Here is a 25,794-nt window from a genome sequence, read left to right as displayed (position 1 = left end):
GTCAGTTCATTTTCGGTCGAATGGAAGGGAATACTAAGTACAGTTAAGTGTCCCTTTAAGGGAATATCTAGAAAGTGATTTCGCTACTTTCAAAGAATGAGTGATCAGAGTGACGAATAGTTAGACATTTTTGGGCGGACTCGACATTTTCTATTGAGACTTAAGCCTAGGTTTATTCTGTTCATTTATTTTCCAAACGATAAAAAAACGTCCCCATTCTAACTTTGAGTCTTGAAAAGCGTTTTTTTTTTGTTATATGTATATAGAAAATTGGTGGCCCATTTACGGTTAAGGATTTTTGTCCTTTAATAGTATATATATAGATATATTTATAGTATATATTTTTATATTAGACTATTACATTGTACTTGGAACTCTGGGATATTGCGCGTATATTTTTTTATTATTTTCATTTTCATTTATAACAAATAAATAGCGTTACCAAACATTATTTTTTGGAATTACTAGGGTCTATAAAATGAGTCATTAAGGTACATGTTCTTATATATATAGAGCGCTATAGTCTTGGCAGGTTTTCGAGATTGATAGTGGTGATGTGTATGGGAAAGTAACATACGCTGACAGGTTCGTTTCGAACTGGTACGTTTCCAAAATGGACGAAGTGATTACGTAGTATCATTATTAGTCCATTTAGAAACGGACGTTAAGCCTATTTTGACAGTAAATATTGATAAACATATATTAATTAAGAATGGAATTTTGTATACTTTAAAACGAGATATTTTTACTACCAGAAGGCAATAATTAGAGAAGGATAGCACTTGGATCTATTCATAATGCTTCATGGCTGTAACGTGACTTTAACCTCTCAAAATTATTCCCTTTTGGTACTACTAAGCTATATGATCCATAAGTTTGACACTGGTTGCAGAGAGCTAGTCATTTATAAATTCTAGCGACGCTTGATAGGACGTTGCCAACTTTACTTTACACCGACTTAATATGACGTTTACTGTAAAAGCCTCGTGTGGTCGTTCTCTGACTAACTCACAGTCAGGTTGTAGCATACAGAGTATAAGAAGTGTCATACTTATGAAACATATTATATACTTATGACTAAAAAACCGATCTTGATGAAAAGAATTAAAAGGTTTACAGCTTATCGTTCCGACATACAATTGTGCAAACGCATTTTGTCGTTGCGTCCCATTATAGCACGTCAAATGTAACACCATAGTATGAAAATTTAGGTTTTTACCACAAATAATGTACCTCTGATAATAACTATAAGGATTAAAGGAGATAATTAGGCATCATTAAACCCATTTTCAGTCTCATTTTTAAAGTTTACAGCCAATAAATGTCACAATATAACGAGCAAGCGATCAATATTTTAGGAGTCATGGCCATTTAAACTATTTTAATAACACGTTTATACAGTATAAAACTTTACGCTGTAGCTTTCTATACTGTTGCGCTGTATAGTGCAAACAAAACGGGATATCACTTAAACAACCGCGTAGCTATCGTATAATGTAACGTATATTAAAACACTTAACTATAACGATACATATTGTCGTTTTAATATTTTTCTCTCTAAAAAGATAAGCGTTCGTATATTCAATAAAGGGTTAAAAATTTTCGTTATGTAGGTATATATATATCTCTCTTCCTTCAGTCTACTTTTATTTGAAAAGTTTCAAATCCCATTTAATTTAATATATTCTTTGGTTTCGTATTTTTACAATAATTTAATTAGCAAACGCTTTTTCAGGTACGCGTGGTACGTTTTTTTTATTTATTTTTTTCCCTTTGTTTTTTTTCGATATTATTATCATTATTTCGATAAGTTTTTTAGAGTAAGTTACACATGAGGGTCGAACCCTGCATCATGGATTGTAAAGTGACTTGCGTGTCCATTGGTAAAAGTTCAACGGTCAAATCCTGTCCACGCTGACGTCTACATTTGAGACAATCGCACGTGCTCTTGTACGTCATGACCCCGCCGTTAGATAGTTGCTGGGCCGACTGAATTTGACCGGGTCCCGGTTGAACCCTTCCGCTAACTGGTCTTCGACGGTTTCCTTGAAGCGGATCCGAGCCGGCGGTACTGTACGCTTGGCTTGGATGTGAAACGGAAGCAACTTTTTCCGGGAGCTCCTCAATTTCCGTGTAGATTCCACCGCCACCCCCGTCAGAAGCGGCTATACAACATTTCCCCCAAAAATGACAAAAGATATAAATTTCTTTATTTATTTTTCAGTCTCTTGTTTTAATATTCTTTATTTATGAGTAGGTATTAATATTTTCCATTCAATTCAGAGGCTAATTTATTGTTGAAGATAGGAAATGAATAGAAATTTTGTCTTCCTGACTGGAAGTAATATCTCTCTCCCTCTCTCTTGTTTGCAAACTTACACTTACCACGATATTGATTAGTTTTTTAAAGGAAGTATAATATAAAGATTCATATTAAAGGTTATTTGCCTAATCTAATTCTAAAACCACATTACTCTGTGGTGCTTACACCTAGCCAGAAGAAAATAAAGCCAGCTTATGTTTTTCCAATGATAAGCTTTTCCCTAAATGTAAGCTTCTTTGAGAGTTACATTAGAACGATAATAAAAGAACCTTTAGCGTATCGTATTCCCCGTACGTATGGGTTTGAACTCTGAAGGATATTTGTTACTAGAATCCATTATAAACGCTTAGAGGGGCTTCTCCCAGTGGCGAATTTTCCATTTCCAGAATCCATCGCCTGAACTGAGAAAGCGAATCTCAGTAGACCAAACCTACTTTTCTTTATTTTTGGTCTATTCTATTCTGTTCTGGTTTCAAGAGAATCTTCTAACTGAAGAGGAGAGGGCGCTGCAGTCTCTTCAATTTACCTCTGATAGACAGAGCCGATACGATGGACTCGTAATGCAGAACCCATACTTAATGCGTTAAAAGGAAGAGAGTGGCGAGATAATTACTCTGTATTGTGGTACACTTCTCTGGAAGTATTATATACTTCTGGTTATATTTGTACACCATGGCGCGCCTGTCTCCCCCAGGGTTATGATAGAGCTGAAAATTGTACAATCTGATAATGGTACTGACCTTTTTCGTAGTGATACTCCGTCTCTTGAACGGGTATTTTGGGTAGTTCTTCCGATTGTCTTCTCGTCTTTTTCGGTTGCTCCTGTTGCTGCTTGTAAATGGCAGGTAGAGGTCCAATCTGATCGTCTCTAACTTGTTGGGTTACTTTTTTCTGCTCTTGGTTGGTCCCCGGGGAATTGGCTAACGGCGATTCATTGGCGAATGGTAACCCACATTTGGCGCAGACGTTTTTGTTCAATGAATTCGATTTCTTTCGCGAAAATAACCGTAGTTTCTACGCGCGTTAAAAAGAAAAAAAATGGGAAAGAAAAATGAAATAAAAATCGAAGCCAGAAAAATGCTAAAAGCTTTTGAATAATTTACGCCATTTTATCGAGGTTTTCGAAAACGCCACCATTTTTGAATTCAAGTAGGCCTACATGTTTTTGAGCGAAAAAATATATATTTTTTCATTTATTTATTTGTTGCGAAACATTTCTAGGAGCTTACTAAATTTTTCGCAAAATAAAAATATATCCCTATTTTTCCAAACGTGTAATCAAATCGAAATTTTACTACTAAGAGATTTTCCCGTTAAATCGTTAAAGGGCTGCTTAAATGCTTCAAGAAATGTTTCGCAGGCTATGGTAAAAGTTGTAAAACCATGGGAAGTTGTGTGAATTTAAATTGAAAATTTCATCTCAATTGGAAAATTTTGTAAGCGTTTTATTCTGAAATCAATAAGAGATGGGTACCGATTTGGGGGGGGGGGGGTGAGAGATAATTTTAACAAAAATGAAAAGACCGATAACAACCTATAAGTTTATTTTCCCTTAATAGAACTGTTTTTATAGAATTCAGTTTGTATCCGTTCACGTTGTTACTGTATATGCTTTCAATCGTTGAACTACTTATGTTTTTTCCATTGCGAGCAGGTACACTTTTGAGCCTTTTAGAACAATGCATTTCGTGAGTTGAAAACAGCTTTATAGGCGAATATTTTTACAGGTCTATTATCGAAACGCTCTTATTAACGATGAAAATTTATCTCGAAATTCATCTTTTTCTTCAAAGGAAAGGTGATATGGTGGCGAAAGTTTTAATGAATTTCGGTACGTAGCATCCCAATTAAAAATACTTGGCGCTTTAAAGTGTGTCTTTAACAGCTACCAAGCTCGTGCCCCCTCCCCCCCGGTTCCGTTCTTCACATAAGAGTACTTAATAAAATTCGGGAATCTATTGAAAGTAGGGCATCTCTTATAAATATAAAACCAGGAATGCATACACCTATAATAAGAATCAAATGTGCTCCCATATCTCGCACTTTATTTTCTACTCTGTTTTTTTTGGGTCAGGCTTGAGTACTTTCCGTCACGGCTTCATATTTCTGAGGTCTTCTATGATTCCTATGAGCTGTATGCATTCCTGCCAGAACCTTTCTTCCCACACGTTTTTCCTTCGCTCAGCTTCAGTGTCGGGGACGGAACACGGTGGTAATTTCTTTTTCGATAGGGCATCCCCATTTTATCGATTTCAAGCGGTAGCTCGATCGCGTATATGCACTTATACAGCCTTTTCTATTTTTCTGGTAAAAACCCCTCTTTATTTAGAACACGCTTTTCAATTATTGGATTAAATTCGGTCGTCCCCAGAAGCCCCTGATAAGTACGCGTCTCCTCCTACACTTTTCCGTGTAGTAACACCTACAATTATGTTGTGGAAATACGTTTTTTTATGACTTAATTAACCACTATCCCTCCCAGTTTGTGGTTTCTATCGTCATGGCTTATTATCTTGCAAATAATAGGAACAGGGTTGATACAGTACCTAGAAAACCGGGAAATGTCAGGGATTTTAGAAGTGAGTGTCATTTGTCAGGGAAAGGTCTGGGATTCTGAAAGAGGGTGTGATTGGTCAGGCAAAAGTCAGGAGTTTTGAAAAAAATGGGGTGATTGGTCAGGGAAAGTTAGGGATTTTGAAAATGTCTTGGAAACTTTATATATGAAATCGAGTTGCCATTGGAACAAAAATTACAAATTCTGAGATGATTAATTATCGCCTTGACCTTGAAGGTCAACTATACTAAGCGTTCAAGATGATCCCGATCAAAACGAACTTTATTCTTTATCCCCCGACTTGAGAAAACTCAAAATGAAAAGTAAAAAAAAGCTTTGGTTTGATCTTTCTTATTTCAAGTGCGGCAAATTTTACAAATGTAAATACTTTGATCTTTAATTATCTTTTCCCTTACATTCAAGTTCTCTCTGACTTTTAAAGAAAAGGGGTCAGTTACGAAATAAAATTGGTTTCGATATTGATCCATCGAAACAATAGAAGCCCCGAATTCAGGAATGAGATACGGGATTTTCTGGCGCTCGTTCCCGGAAGAGGATTTCCGATCATGATCGACTGATTCGGGACGGAGAGAAAAGGGATAAGGTTTTTAGGACATTCCACTGATGCGTGGTTGCTTTCACATGTGAAATTATTTATGTTGGTTTAGAGCCACCTATTAAATGTCCGTAAACCCCGAACTAGCTGTCAGTAAGTCTCTAGCATTACGAAGTGCATAGATTTAAACACGTGATGATGTGAAATTATGTTCTGATAAAAATATCCTGTGACTTAACTTCCGATGTGTGAAATTTCTGGATAAATTTAATGCTTGGAGCACATAGTTTTAAATACATGATAGTGTGAAATTAAGCCCAGCAAGTTTGATAATAATCTTCAGTAACAATAATGAGCTTCAGTATCCCTTTAATCGATCGGTCTGGAACCCTCTTGATCGACTAATCGACCAAAAAAAAAAAGGAAGTTCCAATGAGGCGAACGAGCCCCGGGCTTAAATTAGCTTTCTCTAAAAGACACGTCCGCTCGGGAGGAAATCATCGCGTTCTTTTTTGGAAAAGCTTGGCCAACGGTCGTGGTTTCTCCCATCTCTCTCTCTCTCTCTCTCTCTCTCTCTCTCTCTCTCTCTCTCTCTCTCTCTCTCTCTCTCTCTCTCTCTCTCTCCTTGCATGCTTTAGAAGACAATCGGATTAAAAGCGTACCTTTTGTTTTTATCCAAGTCCTAGCCACTGGGATCGAAATTCATTCTAGACATAGATGAGCTTCAATTTTATCTATTTATAGAAGAATTACCCAAAAAGGGGATGGCAATCTAGGATCAGTTTTATCAAAGACATATAGAAATGATATAAAGTGCATGGTTCCGTAGTGCCCAATACGATGTTAGAAGAGAACCAAACACCACGGGGGTGGGCCAGTCTTAAATCTGGGGTTATTTACCTCGGGCTATAAGAATCACCGCTAGAGGCTGTGAGAGTTGGCTAGCCACCCTTCCGTGAGGTAAATAACCAAGAGGGCGTCCTACTACCTGTGTGTTGGTTTCTTTTCAAGTAATTATTGGATTGGTCTATAGTTTGTCATTTGAGTCATTAGCATGTTTTTGTTTTTGGTGTTCAAACACCCTCGAAGGGCAGATCTATGATAAGTGTAATTCGGTAAGGCTAGGATATAGCTGAAGAAAACCTTGTTTTCCTTGAGCCAGGGTTGTCTGCGCTCTCCTTACATCCTCACCCTCGTCCTCAGCTTTTGTTATTCCTTTTTGCCTCCAACTTAAGGAAAAACTATTGGAATTTTTAGAGTCGCCCTCGATCGTTATGCATTATATATCTGCGGTCAGAATTGCATATATCGAACCAGCTGTTATTTCTGTTTAAGTTAGCTGTTGCTTCACGCGAAACTCCAATTCACTCGTAAAAGGGTCAAGAGTTTTATGAATTTATACGCGGTTCAATATCCTGCGTGATACGCTCTTCTCAATGAAAGTTTTTTTCAAGGAGAGTATGAAAGGACTAGAGAAAGATAGCGTAGAAAATGAAAATATAAATAGATATCGAGATATCGAGTAGGCAGAATGGAGGATAATTGTGTGGTATAGTAACCCGACTTATAATGCGTCAATCGCGTCATTCTTTTTGTACATGTCTCGCATTCCCCTGGAGTTTAACGTGTCTTTATGGAAGATAACGAGTTGAACTCTCTCTGCCCATGACAATGTCTTTCTAATCATGGTTATTTCATCAAGGCTCTAAATTTTTATAACTATACACCAGATCAACCGTTGCTATGAACGGTCAAGGTTGTATATTTCTTAAACATATTTATATAATTATTCTAACCTTACAGTCAATTGAGTTTTAAAATCCATCCCACGGTTTCAGACGAGTCTAAGGGTCAAAGGTTATATTTGTTTGCCCAGTCCTGGACCTTACTGGCTTCAACTGTAATATGATAAGCGATGTAAATTCAGTTTTCAAAAAAGAAGAAAACGAACAAAAGCTATTTAATGTTTCCAAAAATATACGATGCGGTTACTGGGCTCTACTGGAGATGTCAGCTTTCATAAATCAAAAGCTTCAGACAAAAGGTCACTCGCTGGTCTTTAGAATTTCTCATTTCAGAATAAATTCAATGCAAAATGTTGAGTATACTTTGATATTTTTCTATACTGTAGGAATGTAATTTTTTCGGTTGACTGGGTAATTATTAACTCGATTAATTAAGCAACGAAGCTGCCAGAGAATTTCGTAATTTTCCCGATGAATGCAAATAAATTTCTAGCGCTTCCATTAATGAGGTAAACAGAGATTTCCCTCCCAAAATTAACGTATCAATGCGTATTTACATAAATCTACAGATTATGCAATGTGTTTCTGACAAGTCTGGCATACATTAAAGGGGGATGTTATTTGGGCGATTTTGAGTCGATATTGTTCTATCACATTTTGCCACAAGGGCCACTGTTTTCGAGTTAAGATTTGAGCATTTTACGGATGACCCCTTACATTTAGTTAAGAAACTGAAAGACGATAATTTAATTTAGGGGTCATCCACAAAACACTCAAATCTTGACTCGAAAACAGTGGCTGGGACGTCAAAATAGTTAATTTTCAAGTTGCAACCACAATCGAGCATTTGTTGGATTTCAGTGATTTTTCTTTTGCCTTTTATGGCTTTGCACTAATTTTATTCTGATCTTACTAGGCCTAATTCCGTTCCTAATGATAATCCTCCTAATTGAGTGAATGAAAATATTTGATATTTTTAGTCCAAAAAGAAATCACTAATTGTGACTTAGGGCAGAGAACTCTCATTATTCAACACCCTCCAAGAGGCGTTGCGTTTCAAGAAGAGAAAAAATTAATAGGCGTTTGACATCATTATAGATTTCGGCCTTAAAAACTTCTTAAAAAAAATTAAGGAAAAATTTGATAAGAGGAGCCTGGGATACTATTTTTAAAATCTGCGCAGCCGTGCCACTTTTCAAAAAGAAATTCTTTATGGTAGAAATGCCGGCTTTGCGGCAATATATAGATTGAATGAATGCCAGTTTCAAATCCTTTCACAGAGAAAAAGGGATTTTATTTTCTTATTTCGTTACATAAAGTTTAAAAACGTTTCTTCAAGGGAGTGTAAAACTAATCTCTCGATTTAATTGATTTATATTACAATTTATAATTCCTTCACTATTCCAAACCTGTATTTATACATTTAGTGATCGAAAATTCTTGCCATGGTAAAATTTTCTGACCCCCAATTCGCTTGATTTCTAGATCCTAATCTCTTTCTGGGCTCAATGTGGTAAATTTTCCAAAATAAGAGAAACTAATTAGGCCTAAGTTGAGTTGAAACTTGTATCGTCTGAAAAGGCCTTAAGTTAATGTATACTTTAAATTTTGAACATCCTAAAGTGGGTTTCATACATTAATTAAAAGTAATATCGTTGTAAGGTTTGTTGTTTTACAGCCTCTTTAAAATTAAAAAGAAGAAACGAAAATTTGTTGATCGACAAAACTGTCTGTTATTATCTTTTATAATACCGTTTCGGAAAAAGTAGCGTCAGCTGCTTAAAGTTGGCTAGACGTTTTTGAAAGGCGAAACACGCCTTGGTCTTTCTCCCTCCTTCCTTTCTTTTTATTTATTTCTTTAGTCGTGTAAAGAAAAGTCTGTCAAACCTAACTAATAAAAATGTTCCACCATACTCCCTTCTCTTCGGATAAATCAAATCAATGCCAAGCGCGATTTTCAATACACCAATAGCTGTCCCTTGTTTAAACTCGACTTGCAATTAATTCAGAAATCCATTAGCTGACGTAAAGAGGATCTCCCTGGCCCAATTTTAAAAACTATTTAAGAACTGACTTGGTCCGCACCCGCGGATGCCTTCTTTACAGTCAATTTCATGTTGTTCAGCAATCCGTGTATTGATACTGCCTATCATGGCCGGTGTTTCGTTATCGCGGAACTGTCATACTTCAAGCTACACACTTCCAAAATATCACATAAACGTAGTTCTAACCAACGCTGTTGCAAATCGCGACTGAAACTTGCTGGGGGATAATAGTATACGATGGGGGACGGCTTCACTATTAGTAATAGTACGTTGACCGTTTCTTATAGCTTCTTTTACCTTTAACCTTAAATGTCCCGAGACGTTTTTGGCTCGTGTCCAGTTTCTTTAAGAAGAATGGTACATGCTTTGCTTTTTCTTTTTAACAGAAGTATAGCCTAATCTAAAGTCAATGATCATGGAGTTGCTAGTACGACAACTAGACCAAGTTTCTTAACCTTCAAATTGAATTGAAGGACCTTGCATCTAAGCCTCACTCGAGACTTTTGATGATTGTTTGTAATGTTTTCTTTAGATTATATTTATTGTTAATTGTACTGATGTCGCTAGGTTCCTCTTTATTCTTCTGTTTTATCAATAAACAGAGACGTCCATTGATGTATAGTTTGTGGGGACATTTGCCTATTGTGTATACCAAGAATACGTAGATTTCTCCAAATCTATTTATTCCCGTGTTTGATCATACATTATCTTAGAATTTGTAAGAAACCGGAACCTATTCTACAAATAAACAGTCTAGACATTTGAGAAGTAGATACTGTACGTTATTTTTGTCGCGAAATTAGAGTGGTTGTCGTCTATTTCGGCGCTCAATTTCCGGTGTATCTCGTTAGGCTCTTAGTGGTTTTTACTCGGTAAGACCCATTCAGTTGGACACGAAAGGTTTGCGATATCAAAAGGCCTTTTAGCTAATCGAGAGAAACCGGAAGTGAAGAGGAAGTAATCTTAAAGCGAGAAGTAGCCACAGCTTCGATCATCCCCCTAAACTGTTCACGTTCTATGTTTATCCAACACTTGTATAGTATATTTTAAAAACCGCAACAAATGTTTTTTAGTTAATATATTTTTTTTCGCAATCTGCGATTGAAAAACAACACGGGTTCAGCGTAGACGCGTTGAAATTCGAATACCTAAAGAGACTTCAAAAATGAACTCTCGAGCCTTCAATGCCCACTGTTTGACCTTAGCAACCGCTTTTGTTGACAATTGGAAGGAAAAGGAAAGAAATTCTTCCTGCGTTTTATGTTTGCTCCCTGGTTTGCCTTTGTTCTTTTTGCAGTTTTTTTTCTTCTCGAGCTTTAGGGTTAGCTAGTGTCAGCTCCTCCTATTCGCCAATAGGAAGTAGAATAAACTGTCCGGCAGATCGTTCTTTGCTTAAAAACAGCGAAGATTCCTTCCCGCATTCCTTCTTTTGAGTTAGAAAAAGAGGAACAAAAAATATAGTTCCTAGGTTATATAAAAACCAGCGCGCTAAAGCCTCGATAGTAAAAGTTTATGGGTCTTAAAGAGAAGCTGGCACTCCAAATTATGCTCGGTTATATCGTTATCCTTTGTTTTATCCTTGAACCCATAGATTTGGCTGTAAATCACTCGTAGTTCTAAAAATCCTTCAAGCCCTACAATGGTGAAACTGAACTAAAATGGACGTGGCTTGTCTATGTCCAATCGAAAAATATTCGTGTTTCGAAATTGATTATTGAACTTAATGTATGTTAAGTTAATAGCAAAGAAAAAGCTATTTGCCTCGGTATAATTATTCTGTTTGAGACTATTAGTGCAAGATAATAAAAACGGAGCGGAATATAATTTTCGGCTATATTGGAAGGAAAGGTCTTAGCTAGTAGCTTTTCTTTCCTATTCGAAATTCAAAATAAACTAATAAATATTTCAAAGTGGAATCATATACGAATCTATAACATCAAAGAATACATAAGCAATAAACTGCTCTAAATTCTCCTACGCCCTATAGGCATCTTCAAAGATGAATTCGGTAGGCTAACTGACTTACAATTAACCCAAACCAATTTACCTATGAAGTTAAAATTTCACAGAGAAATTAGTCTTAATTAGTAGCATACGTTTATAAGATGTCTCGTAAACGCACTTACAGTTCATCCAAATCTCTTTAACATTTAGTATACTCGTTGACTACGTCATATAAACCGGTTTTATGGCTCTTGGGGGTCGTGAGTTCGTGACAGGCAACGCTTGGCTCCTTTACAACTAGCAATAACATACTTGTTGGAGCGTCGTTCATCTCAAATATGTATCGCGAAATTATATTCTCCCTTTAAATCGGTCCCTCCTACTCCAGCCCGAAATTGTTCCTTGGGTTTTTCTTTTTATTATTCCTTCCTCTTTCTCTCTACAATCTACACTTGGGTGTCGGTCCAATCGATGATCCTTCTTTCTTTTCCTTGCGCGAGGGAAATTTTTTCTCATCTTGAAAAGCTTTGGGCAGTTAGAACCTCGTATCTCAAACCCCGTATCCAGCGTGTCCCTTATTTTTATATCACTGGACCTTCTAGGGCCCTTCTTTGGGGAAGCTCTCTAAAATAGGGTATTTTTTACTATATGGAAAAGGGTAGGGTGGGGTCGCGTTCTATTTTGAGTGTTCCTAGGCTCAGACATTTCAGTAATATAACTCGCGGGAAATATCCAATATCTGCCTTTTGCACGAAAATATTTTCTTATTCAACGGATTTTGAGTCCCTTTGGAGTTTTTTTTTTTAAGATTTCTTGCTAGCTAAGAGTGCCTATCGAATTTTTTTAAGTGAGTTTACAATGCGTGGGCAATGTTTTATTAATATGCTGGAGAATTTATGATTTCCGTTAAAGCGCTATTTGAAGAATGATTAAATAAAATTAGGTCATTTCTAAAATTCCACAGCGTCACTTTTTACTCTTTCACCCTTTCTGAAACTGGTAAATACGTTTGCTCAAGTTTACAGCGAACGAAATAACAGTTCAGTTCTGGACCCTGGGTTTTAGGGTTCGTCTGCTACAATTTTAGGCGCCTTATGAAGGGGAGGGAGAGACTTGGCCATTCAAGTATCAAACGGATTTTGGTGACATTGTTGAATATGCGCAGTGTCAAAATCGATCACCTAAAATTATATATAACATCTCTTTTCGGTATTTGCGACACGTTAGCGTCGACTAAAACAGTAATAACATAGTAAAACAAACTGGGTGGTACCCAGACAGTTTTGGGAATCATTTATTTTAAAATGATACGTAATATTTCCAAACCATCTGTAGAAGTACAACGGAGAAAACGTTTTACAGGCGTTCTATGGAAATCTAACGCTGAAGCTTTTGCCTAAATGTAGGCTTCTCCCTGAACACGTCTGTGCTGCGACTGAAACGTTCCTTCGGACCTTTTGTGGCGGGAACTAATGTTAAACTACGTTTGTGTTTGTAAAAGTTTACTGAAATCGTGGTATAAATTAACCATGGGTATTTAAGCCTGTCCCAAGCTGAGTTAGCAATAATAAAAAGTGAGACAGTTGTGAGTCTGAATCGGGAGTTATAAAGGTCTTGTTGAGCTCGTTTAGGTACGTTAGAGACATTTATCTCTCTTCAGAAACTCTGGGCTGTTCAAATTGGTCTATTAGGTCTTAGTTACGTTGAAATCTTTAGTTAGCACTTTATACGACGACTTGAAAGTAAGATTACTCGTTTTACAGCGCCTTTGAAACCTCTAACAGGCTTTAGAGGCGCCGAGTATATAATCTTATAAATAGAGTCTGGTCTTTTTCGTAAAACTTTTCCACCACACAGCGTACTCTCTATAAAAGGAGTGTAAGCCTCCTCCGATCCTATTGGCGCTGTATTTGACGTAGAAAGATTGCTTCAAAATGTAATACGTTTTGAAAGTTGGGTAGAAAGAGGATGGGAGGAGTACGGGTTCAAAGGGACCCCCGAACTTGTTTGCCTTGATGCTCCTCTTCCTGGAGATTGACGAAAACTTTGTATGGAAAACGAGAGATAGCGCGCCAAACAGCTCTAGGAGAAGGGATATAGAGTTTACCATTAACGCGTCAAATTTGAAGCGAAAAAAGAAATACGTCATCTTAACACAGAGAGAGAGAGAAAAACTAGCTCTTCTTTCTACTTCATCTCATCTCTCTTTTTCACTAGGCCGGATTTTGATTGAGAAGGGGCGCTTATAGGTATAGTCAAATTTAAAACCCATTTCAAAAATATATAAGATTGCATTTAGGTTGATAAAATGTAGACTCAGAGCGTCTATGTATTTTCGTCCTAGACTTATTTGGAAGGACTACTTTTTCTCTTTTACGAGGTTTCACCTTGCAAATAAAACCCCCTCAGTTTCCACACTATGGTAAGGTGTCCTTGAACAACAGTGTAAATATTAATCAAGATTCGGATGTTTACAATTTTTGTCGGTGCCCAAGGTTTTCAAATTTAAAAGCATTTAAGGAAAGTGGGGTTATTTTGAAATGTAAATATTAATCGATCATTAAATTTTGGATTGAGCGTTTGGACAAGCGTTTTTAAGTAATTAAAATGATCAAGATTAATCGCTGTTAAGTTTCGGAGCTTCGGAAATACAAGATATTTCCACTCGAGTTAAAGTTTATGGAGAAAATTAGAACTTTATGGTTAAGTGTTAAAGAGCGCTGGTGAAGTGATGTTTACAGTAGCCTTGGTAACCCTTCATAGCTACAACCAATGAAGAATGACCCTAATTAGTTGTGTAAGCATATCCTCTAATTAGTGCAGAGTATGGTTTGTTATAGGTTGTCGTTCATCATTATACTATATATTTATCATCGGGATTATAAATTGCAACATAAATTCATAAGATATGTTCAATAAGTTTTTCAGTAGTTACCGAGAGCTTGTCATGAAGTGACGTAGGTGAATCGTCATAGATTCTCGTAAAGCGATGCCTGGCGAGTACAGACTGAATAAGAAGATGGACTGCAAAAACCCTAGTGTAGTCAATTCTCGCGTCGTTCTCGAACTAGCTCTCAGGAAGTCTCTAGCACTACAAATGGTATATGTGGTGTCATACTTATGGAACATATCTTATAAACTTATGATTTAAACAATATGAGGAAATGAGCCTCATTATACGAGTAAAATTTCCGTGTTATGGTTATACCATGGGTTTCGTAACATAGATTTTTGCCAATTAATCTTCAAAGGAAGTAGTTTTAGACTTTAAATTATGAGCTATACTTGAATTGAGTTTCAAGAACACGGGGAAGTGACTTAAGTCGATTATGGGAGACTCTATATGGGCAGTGTTATCCTAGGAACGGCCCGAGATACTGGTAAACAAACGGGGAATACGTATAGACCCTTCTCTTAAGCACATCTCGATCAGATGAGAAAACATGTCAGAAAATGACAAAATTATAAACATGACCATAAGGACATTATCTCTCTCTCCTTATGACATGACCAATACCGAAAGACTCTGTTGCGTAGAATGATGAGCGATAATTGCCATTTTTGAAGGGGTCAATATATTTTGTCTCTCATCATGAATTAATATATATTCTTAAAATGAATAACCATCTGTAGCTATGGTCGTTAAAAGGCGACGGGACTTTTATTATTATTATGTGTATGACGTCCTGTTTTACACTCAATCAGGAGGAACAGGCTAGGGAGAACTGGCTCCTTTTATCAGCGTTCACCGCGGGACAGGCACGGAAGTTTTTCCTGTTCTAACGCGCAAGCGCATTGTTTCTCGACTCTATCTCCCTCTGGTTCCTCCGCCCCGTAAGTAGTACGCGCACAACCTAACCTAGACTCCCTCGTATAAAGTCCCTGGTCGAGAGTGCGTCGTACTGCCAAGCACCTAGTTACCTACACCCTTTCAAGATTATGGCCTATTTCTTATCGCTTGAACAAGCAGTCCAACTTTCTACCTAGGCTTAAGTGGATATAGGAAGAGAGCTTGTACAACTATCGACGCACGCGCCGCTTCGAGAGATTCGTATATGAAAGCCCTCTCCAAAGGAACTTTTGGAAAATCCCTACTTTAAAAGAGGATGTAGACTTTGAAAGAAAATAACCCGACGTTACCAAAATTCCTTACAATTCTCATAATTATATGCTACGAAAAAGATTAGTCAGTCATTAAAAAAGTTTTTTATTTTGACCGATTGAAATTTGTACAGTTGCATGAAGCCGAAATGATATTTTTGTAATCAAATCTTTTTAATAACATTCCAATTTGGGGTTAAAGACATTCCAAGGTTTCACGTCATGAAACTGCTTCTTGACTCACATGGTTGAAACGCAACCAATGTAGGAGGACATGTACGACTAAAACTAGATACAGAGAGCCTAATTATCAAAATAATGTACTTTATCGTACATTGCGCTAATGCTACGGGGTTTTCATAACCGAAAATTTAGGAATGACGCTTTTTGTCGTAACACCTATCGACCTTCTATTTCAGAACAATTTTCTGTGATAGATACGTCATTGGGATCAAACCTCAAACCTTATTCATGAAGAAAGTCATTGGAAAATACCATCGTGTGAATTCAACCGTCAGTTATTGCGGCATTGATGAAGAAATAAATCAAATAATATAATTAATAATTTCGAGTTAACCCGCTTTTAGCTGGCACAAACGATGGAAGAAGGCTAGGAGTTGAGTGAAGTTAATAAGGTGTCAATGTACAAAAAGGGCACCGGGTAAACATAGACGTATGGGTTGGAGATTAAAAGTTTATTAACGAGAGAACCTTAATACTCGAATGGTCATACTTTTATTAGCGTTGAAAATCAAAGCAATACCGATATTGATTGAGCTATTTCCGAGTATAGCTCAGTCTGAGGTCTCTATTAATTTCCTCATGCTTTGATTTATAAAGGCTTCTTTGAGCTTTGATGTTTTCCGCAAAAGATGATCGTGGGATGTGTATGGCTGCGCATTAATTAAATTCTCTCTCTTACTAACTAAAAGCTGACTTATAAGGTAAAGTGGTAAACAAATTAGTGTAGCATCTTTCAGGTTTCGGGCTTATTAGATGAAGATTAAGTATATGTTATATTAACCTCTTCCTCGGGATTAAGAATTAAGTAAATGCGTTCAAGGATTTTCTAAATATAAAGGGGATGAACACGGAAGCGTTTGTCGCGATCTTAGAGCAGTGAGATTAGGGGAATACATCTAATTTTAACCCGGGGCCTATCCCTTTAAAAAGTGATTTGACCTTTAAGAGACCTTGATATGGTAGAACATATCTTATAAATTTATGCTATTCCACATCGGGTTTTTAAGGTTCACAACGGGTCTCTTATCTATCCGTAGTACTTTGCAATATTATTATCCGTTGTTCATACCAGCATTACATATATCCAAAGTTATAAATAACTGACTGTACAATATGAATACAAATAAACATTGTACTCTGGCATATTGGCATTTAATCAAACTATATTATCATTTAAATCTGCAAACTTCAACCGTCTAGGTTTCCTCGTATTTTGCCAATATAATTTTGCCCCTGGAAACGAAATTGGCTTTTTATCTACAAAACATCAATCGCTTTTTCAGAACCTTTGAAGTCGTATAAGGATTAGATTTCCATGTCCCAGGGAGATTTGGTTGGTTAAACATTCTTTAGAGGAAATCTAACTTGGAACAATCAAAACCCAGAGGAAGATATTTATATGGCTGTAGCTTGTAAGTTGATGAAAAGACAGAGAGGGGCTAATAATTTTTATATTCCCTGTACACCGATTACGGTTTTCGTGTTGTTTAAGCTGACTGGCGGTTCCTTAGAAAGAAGCTGCGACGTAATTAACTAAAATCAAAGGCAGATAGACCAAATTTAATGAATCTTCTCATCAAATAGACCAAACAAAATACTTCGTAAAATACTGTTCTATATGGTAATTGGAAAATATAGGAGCGACACAGAGAATCTGTGTCTCCCCGTCTAAACTGCGTAAACGATGAAACTTCGAGATGTGGGTAGGTATACTAGAAACATCACAACACTTTGGCCATGATAACATCAGTATGGGATATATATGATCATAAGTTTGTAAGATATGTTCCATAAGTATGACACTACCTATACATAGAATGAAAAGCGAGAATTGACTACACTCGGTTAGTTTTGCAGTCCATCTTAGTATTTAGTCAGTATTAAACCTTTGACAGCGCCTCACCTCGAATCTATGACGTTTCACCTACGTTACTTCATGACAAGCTCTCAGTAAGGTATAATTCATCATCATAGACGCACTAAAAGAATTTCCAGATACGCTTTCCCGATATTAATTAAATTAAGTACATTTATACATGTATGATTATTATCCGCGCCTTAACACGCGCAGCAATAAAATCAAATTTAATTTAAACCAATAATTAATGCATTTGTTATTTGAAGATACTGACAAGTGATTAATTAATGCAAAACAACGTCGCTTCCTCTCTCTTATCAACGAAATTCTCCGGGCCTATAAAATTAACGAAGTTACAAAGACAATTTTTCTTCTTTACGTTCTAACCCGCGTCTCAAGAAATAAAAATAAAAAATAAAAAAAATCCGGTTGGGGAATTTTTTTGCACTGACAAAAACAAATTTATGTTTTTCGGGGCTTTGACGTCTTTTTTGCGCTGATGCGGCAATAAAGGAAGAAATCTTGATTCTCTTTAGGCTCATAATTCTTCGGGCTTAAAGGAGTAAATGAGAAAATGTGGGGGCGTTAATCTAATTTACTCACTTTCTCATCCTTTCTCTTAAAGATTTAATAAAGCTTGCTCTACGACCGTCTATTGGGTTTACGGTCAATGTCCGTCCGACCTTTGGGGGTCAAGAAGCCCAAGAAGTATCAATGAGTGGTATTTTTTTTTTTAGTATGTATGGGGGAAGAGTGGAGAGAAACTAGGGAGCAGTACAGAAAAAACTCACTGGTCGCCATTATGGATAGTTCAGAGGATTCAACAAAAGGTACGCGCGAATAAGAATGACTCTTTTTCCTGTATATTTACCCGAATAGATCATGAATTCTTATTCATTTTCTCCATCAATGAGTTAAGTAATTTCACGGTCAACTGTTTCATTCCATATTTTTGGGGATGGCCGTGTTCTGACTCTACTAGCAGTGAAGCCAGTTCAAAAAGCACGACCTGTATTTATTTAAGGTTTATTTAGGTTTACATAAGCCTACAAAATGGAATTATTTAAACATCCCCTTTTTCATTATTCAATGTTAAGTCTATTTACATAACAAATGTAATAGTAAATATGAAACGTTACAAAATAATATGGTTGTAGGCGGATACCTTTGGAGGCTACTTGTTTATGTTCCATCTTTATTTACAATTGTATACTATTATCTAAAAAATTCGATTAAGATTACAGTCGAGTTATTCAGGCAGAATTTTGAAATCAAATATAAACGTTTCAAAATTTCCGAAATACAATTATTCATTACTTTTATTTACTCTTATTTCAAGGAAGCGTTCTTTTATTTATTTAAAGCTAAACCATCCTTCTTATTTCCCCAAGAAAAAAACCTTTTACAGACGTCTTTCCACATAATCCCTGTTTCCCTGTACCTTTTTATTCCCAATCCCAAACGTTTTTGCTTCCACTCAAATTTATGTAAATCGCCTCGAGGGAATCGTTCAAAACTTGCCTTAATTTAAAAACTTCAAGAGAAAGTGAAGAAATTTTGCTCTGTTCATTACTGTACTCACTACTCGAGGAACTCGCAGTGAACGAAGGAGCGTTTTGGAATAAAAACCACTCCCATCTGTTTTGTTAATCGGACTAATTCATTGAGCAAACATTTTTCTTTCAAATGAAGTAATTGTTTCTCCCTAAGCGATACGAACTCAAGCCAGTAGACGATTTCCATGAAACCATAAGTTCATATGATATGTTTCGTAAGTTTGTCACTGGGCTATAGCAATCTCTATGCATATCCCGATATACCCCTCTTCTTACCATCGAAATGGTAAATTTTTTGTTTCAAAGAAAAGAGTTCATCTTCATTTTGCATAAGGAAGGCATAAACAAACACGACATGTACTTAATTAAAATGTTTGTCCTTCGAAAATGTTTTAGTGAATCCAGATAAGTCTAGCCAATTCTTTATCAAATCGGCATCAAGAACAATGGTTTCGCCTTCTCTTGAAAGAACAGATAAACACAGTCTCGGTAAGAAAAAGGATAAAAAATCCCAATGCTTACTAGAAACGATTTGAATCTTTGCAAGAAAGAGAGAGAGAGAGTGGGAGCTATAGGGGAAAGAAAATCGAGGATCAGGAAAAACCGGAACAAAAAGCTATAGGACTCTTACTCCTTCCCGAATATTTGGAAGAAAGGAAGGGAAACAATTGGGACTTCCCAATCAAATGAGTCTCCCTAGAGATTTCTGTCCGCTCGGCGAATATTTCTAGAAAGAATGGGCTTTTACTACGCTACATTTTTTGTTCTGTCAGAGAAATCCGTTTCTTTGCTCTATAGTTACAAAAGATGTTAGTTTAGTTGATTGTAAGTCTATAAGGTCATCACCATGTACACGAAATGTTAGATACGCGAGGAACAGGTAATTAACGGAAAAGTTAAGTTACGAATACCGTAAGTTTATAAAATTTGTTCCTTAAATTTATGTAAGTCAAAATATTAAATGCTGTAATAGTTCACTCTACGCCCTGTCAATATGTACTGCTAAATATGCTGAGCAAAAATGGGATTTAGTTCAATCGGAGTCCTTTTATTACAAATCGCGGCCATGCAAACTGGAACAAACTCCATCCAAATAGAGTCAGACCGACCTAACTTGAGCAATCCCCAGAGTTCTTCAATTGCACTAACCTCCGTAGAATTCTCTCTTCATCTCTACCCACTCTTGGACCTAGATTCTACCTTAGCTTAAGTTTAGGCATAATTGTTTAGGAGCGTCTTTAGTGGTAGTATTGATTTTTTTCTTCTTTCGGTCTATTTAGGTCTGGTTAGGAAAGAAGGGCTAAACATCGTATCCCCCTTTTCTAGATTCCTCCGATGACCTGTCAGGTTTTATTCTAATAAGGAAGGCTTGCTCTTGTCTGGAGATCGGGACAAAATGAACAAGAAGATAGTTCTTCGAAAACCGCACGTACTCTACACAAAGAGGATTATCTCGATTTGGAGGTGCAGTTTGAAAAACATTTCCTACCTGGCTAAAGTTTATTTTCCTTCTTTCTTTAGATAACTATTACCAGAAGAGGATAATCGAAGAAGGGTGATACTCTGTATCATCTGAATACATTAGTTATTTAACCCTTCTTGTTTGCGGATGGGCATTGCACCGTGAGGTGAATTCTATAACTGTGTGGTACAAAATCCTAAGCAATCAACCCACAAACCTTGATTGTCTTGACGTGGGACAAAAATCCACAAGCGCTAATAGACTAATGATGAGGGAACTATTTATCGCGTATGTGATTCGGTTTAGTAACCTTGCTCCAAATGTAATATGATGTTGGGAAGATTCATTTTAAAATAACCTCGCTTTGTGTGTATATACTTCTGCTATTACACGAGGTCTTGGAGGATGGAAGTGGTGAAGAGGATGGGACATACTTGGGAGCATACATTATACCCATGATGATGGCCAAAATATACGCCACCAACTATGGGTGTAGGTCCACTCTATAATGATAGATTTTAGGCCTTTCCATCCAGAATGAAAAATTCCTTTATCCAAGATGCGGTAAAGCGTCCTTTGCTTGAAAATCACGAAAATATGCGTGTGGGATGTTGATAATGAATGGCAACAGTTTGTACGATTATTATTCTTGAATTTTGTTTTCCCTCTCTCTCTACCTGTTCAAGTTAGGAAATTTTGGGGATTATTAAGGAAACCCTTGATCGAGGTTGCCTTTAACCCTGCTCTCTGCCCCCATTTTCAGCTTTTGCGTCCATTATCACAAAGCTATGGTTGCAGCTGGGAGTAGGAACTAAAAATAGGTTCGAGCTCCTGGGATCCTTGTTTTAATATTGAAAGGTCGGACAATTACTATTGGGATGTAGCTCTTCTCCATCTATTGAAACGCTGAATGTCTCTACTCCAACAGATACCTGGCTATTTTGCAATGGAGAAAGACACAACTCGGACTGAATACTAAATGGTACTCGATTCTTTACTAATGAAATTTATATTAATATTACTATTAGGTTCTAATCGATGTGGAAACTGCTTTCGCTTGACAGTATCGATTCTTGTTAATGTCCATCCTCTCTATCTCGTAGACCGGACTGCTCGTTCGTTCAATACATATATATCTAGTGGCCCGGCAGCGATTAGTTGCTTATTAAAATTCAAATGCTTGCTTAATTAAAAACAGTCGCCTAGGATTAAAGTGAAAGGAACCATTGAGATTTATACTGCAGGACGCAAATGACGAGGAGACGCGCTTCGGGCATCCAATTTTGTTGAAAATCACTCGAAAATATCGAAATGAGAAAAATTGGCGTAATTTCACAAAGAAAATATATTACAAATTCAAATTTTAGGGAAACTTTATGAATTATAGTTTAGGAGTGTTTTAAAATAAATAGCCTGGGGTAAAAAAACTAATTTATTCTGATAACTCCATTGACCTTTAAATGACGAAGTATTTTAGTTGTGATATCGGAGCCCGGCTGCTGGCTTTCATTAGTTTAAAGACAAATAACATTGGTGACGTCACACTGGTCGTTTTGTCAACGCTCAATTCAATTTAAAAGATTAATACCTGACGTAAATAAATTAGGACCCTCTCTTACAATTTTTTATCGAGTTTTACAGTTAAAAGCGAGTGTTGTGAGAGGTATGACAATTTGCAATACTAAAACTGCTTCTTTTTTGGGATAGTACAACTAGAGAATGGCCTACACCAGAGCTTCCAATGTGATGTTCATTTGACAACCTTACTCCACGACAAACTCTCAGTAATCAATGTCAAACTTATGGAATATTTAAACTTGCGATTGACTCTTTTCCTTAATTGGAAATAATTTTAAGAAATTAATGAATTAGGAGTCGCTTTATAGGATTCGGCTTCTCCAACTTTGTTTCTTGTGGAATTAAGTTAAGAGTCCAATGTTACCTGATTTTTTTCTGGGGGAAAACAATAGGATAGTGCCAAATTATAAACAACACATTTGAATATATATTTTAAAATTATTTTCCAGCGCCATTTGCTAAGCATAGACTATACAGAAATATTTACAGCGTTAACAACTCGGATTAAGAATATCGCGTGATAGCTAACCCCGCGCCCCATAATGTACGGGTTTCTATTTCATTTCGCTGGCTATATTAAAAGAACCTTTACCGTTTTCCGCCGAGCGTACCAAGCAACTAAGTTTATGACAATAGTCGAAACCAATATAATAATATACTATAAAACAATGTCAAGGTTGAACCCGTTGTTCTATGTATATATTTCTTTTACCTCCTTAGTTGAAGTTTTAGTCGAACCTTCAGTCTTCTCTGTTTTCTCGTTATCGGTCGCTTCGCAACGGCAAACTTTTTCTGTCATGATTTTTCGTCGTGGGGTTATAGGAATTCAAAAAGGTATAAAATGTACTACCGTTATTTCGAACGTTAAATCCGAAAGTCAACTCTTATTACTCTCAGCATTTTTCTACGTTAGATGTTATAAACGCGAATGACGAGTAAGCGGTCACCTTTAACCCGATCCGTCTCTCAAAAATCTTGTCAAAAACGTGGGGTTTTGGCGCCCGAGAAAACGTCCACACTAAGTAGAAACGGACTATACCCGTTTATCCGGAGAGTGGTGTCCAAACCTCGCGGGTTAACGCGCAGATTCAGGCTGGTGGTGAAACTGTCCCGCGCTTTTACTCTTTCAGGCTTAGGTTTTCCCACCCTCTCTCTTACACACTCTCTCTCCTAAATGATATACATGATCGATCCGAAAGAGTTCTCTACAGTTATTGTATTCGGTGAAGAGCTGAGCGAGCTGACAAGTAGAGAGACCCAAGACCCAACCTTACCCGAGACCAGCGAGGAGAGAATAACGGGAGATACGTTTGGAAGAGGTGGCAGCCTGGACCTTTTCCATTGGTCGAATAGGAACATTACGTTCCAGACCAAGGAGAGTAAGTGGTCAAGGAGTGGTTTCTCGCTTATCCCCTTTACTTTTAATATCTCTTTTAAAGTTTTATATTAAAATATTTCCGTAATATTATCAGCTTAGTTTCGAAAGTAACTTTCCAGTGACCGTTATTAAGTAAATAACATAATTTACCAGAATCAGTTTTTCTTTTCGTATCTCCAACTCCATTGGTGGTTTTCCTTTTAGAATAAAATAGATATTACTAAGTATTCGCGTAAACAGTGAAAAAATCGATGAAATCAATGTTTATTGGAAAAGTAATACGTAGAAATTCTTCGGTAAGGTGGATTCTAACTAAAATACAAGATTATTGAAATATATTTCTCATATACGGAACATTTTCCGTATTTTTATGTCATGTACGATATATACCGTATTCTGAACCCATTGAAAGGCAGTAGACAGAAAGGCGGGAGAAAAAAGGGGGTAATAACTTAAATTTATTTCCTCTATTTCCTTACGCAAATATCTATAATATTCGATAGAAAGTTTATACTCCTGATACCATGATCGACGTTTTACCCTTAATCCCGGTTGAAAGTTCACTGTAGTTCTCGTCGTCGTGAATAGCGCCTCCTTCAACTATGGATTTCCAGATCGTTATGACGGGCTCTTTCGAGAGTCTATCTTCTAAAAAGAAGAGAGCCCTTCAAAGTTTTCTTTCCTATGCAAATTCGCGTAGAGAGCTATCAGGGTTGTAGCCAGGATTTTACTGTGGGGTTTTCCGTGAAAGTGGAAACCTTAATTAATCAATGCTATAGTGGGGCAACACCGAAACCCTAAAAATACACCATTGCTTAAGTTGTTAAACTTGTCTACTTATTTGAAAATATTTTCTATACTGGTGACTAGTTTTGCGATGCCAATAGTCCAAAGGCATCAGAAGATAGTATATATAGTATGATCTTTGACCCCGCGCAAGCTTTATTTGGATCAATAAATAAGCCAATAATCACACAAACATTGTTGCATGAAATCAAATTTGTACCAACATATAATACGACCACGAAGTTTTGATCTATGTGTGACTTATAATTCATGATCAATAATGAATTTGATCACCCCTTTGATAAGTCTAGTTGAACTCGTGCAGAAGCCAGAATCCGATATCCAATTCTCTTCATCAAATGATTTTCATTAGGATCGCCCAATAGAAGAGAGCGCATTCAGCATTTAGTATGGTCTCAAATTCGGAATAGGGTAAAACAGAAAGTCGCGCAGCCTGCAACTCCTATGCCTGTTTGATCCCTCTCTGGTCTGATGTTCGCTGGAGAGAGATCTTTGGAGGAAAAATTGATGGCGCGTTGATGACTGACTGCCAGTTATTGGAAGGTTGGACGTATCCAGAGAGAGAGAGAGAGAGAGAGAGAGAGAGAGAGAGAGAGAGAGAGAGAGAGAGAGAGAGAGAGAGAAAGACAGGAAAGAAATGAGTGGGGGAGGGGAATCCTTGTCCAACCCTTCCGTCTCCTGGCGCACCACTATACTTTTCTTCTTGCACAGGTGCACAATGATCTCGTTTGAAAAACTTAGGGGTATAACAATGTCCCCTAAGGAAAGATGTAAGAGGTAGGAGAAGTTTAGGCGGGGGAATCGATATATTGGATAACTTATTAGATATATACAGTGTGTCCTCTGTCCCTTGTCTTATTACCCCCTATTTGTTTTGTCTAGCCAAACGTATGGACGTAGACATACATACATGTATGGAAACCTTTTTTTTTTACCCCGCTTCCCATCCTTGTACATTTTCCGCTTTATATATAAGGATTATATCATGACGGACCTTGGGGAAATTTTCTTCCAAACGGAACGTACATGACTATAACGCATCCGTAAGCCGATGGCTTAGAGACAATAGAGCGGGAAGACGGGAAAAAAAGAAATTGTATATAACCACGTCATTACGTCTATCTCTTTCTCGCTGACTTCCAGCTTTATTGCTACTAGGTTCACGGACGCTCCCAACTTATACAGTATACGTTTCGATGGGTTTGCCTACCTCATCCTTCCGCTATTTATCTGCTTTTTTACATAACATCGGAAACGGATAAACGCGAAGTTATCTCTAAATCAAGAATAGAAGAGAACTGATTCGAGAGTCGATAGGGGTTTAGCCAAGAAAGGATAAAAGCGACACAGGGAATCTTTTATCTATCGGTTTGTATGAATGACCCTACGAGATGCGTGTAGGTACCGAGGTAGTCATACGACGCTTGGTGTGTCATAATGACGTCAATAAAGTGATATGATTCAAGATTCCTCCACCATAAAGATTACCTGTGTTGCTTTTAACTAAGTAATTTTTTAAATCAAATAAAATATCAAAATTCTCCTAAATTCGTAAGCTGTGAAGGTATTTAATTGCGCAATTCAACAGTAATAAACAACTTGTCCATTACTCGGAAAACAAGGTTAGAGTTGAGATTGGAAATC

The 25,794-nt window shown here is 37.0% G+C and overlaps 1 protein-coding gene across 1 annotated transcript; it reads right to left on the bottom strand.

The window, feature by feature from the left end:
• Positions 1-281: 281 nt before the first annotated feature.
• Positions 282-23,166, bottom strand: LOC149609985 (uncharacterized). The gene is made up of 3 exons (XM_089859820.1): positions 22,678-23,166; positions 3,064-3,337; positions 282-2,165 (listed from the first exon to the last, which is right to left on the bottom strand). The coding sequence occupies exons 1-3, from the start codon at positions 22,762-22,764 to the stop codon at positions 1,816-1,818; spliced, it is 711 nt and encodes a 236-aa protein (XP_089715946.1). The 5' UTR covers positions 22,765-23,166; the 3' UTR covers positions 282-1,815.
• Positions 23,167-25,794: the final 2,628 nt, after the last annotated feature.

The sequence above is a fragment of the Phalangium opilio genome, unplaced genomic scaffold, assembly GCF_054372755.1.
Source record: "Phalangium opilio isolate 3A_F unplaced genomic scaffold, DU_Popi_V2 ptg000344l_1, whole genome shotgun sequence".
Taxonomy (NCBI): domain Eukaryota; kingdom Metazoa; phylum Arthropoda; class Arachnida; order Opiliones; family Phalangiidae; genus Phalangium; species Phalangium opilio.
The sequence above is the reverse complement of the archived record's forward strand: the minus strand, read 5'-3'. Positions and strand labels throughout refer to the sequence as shown.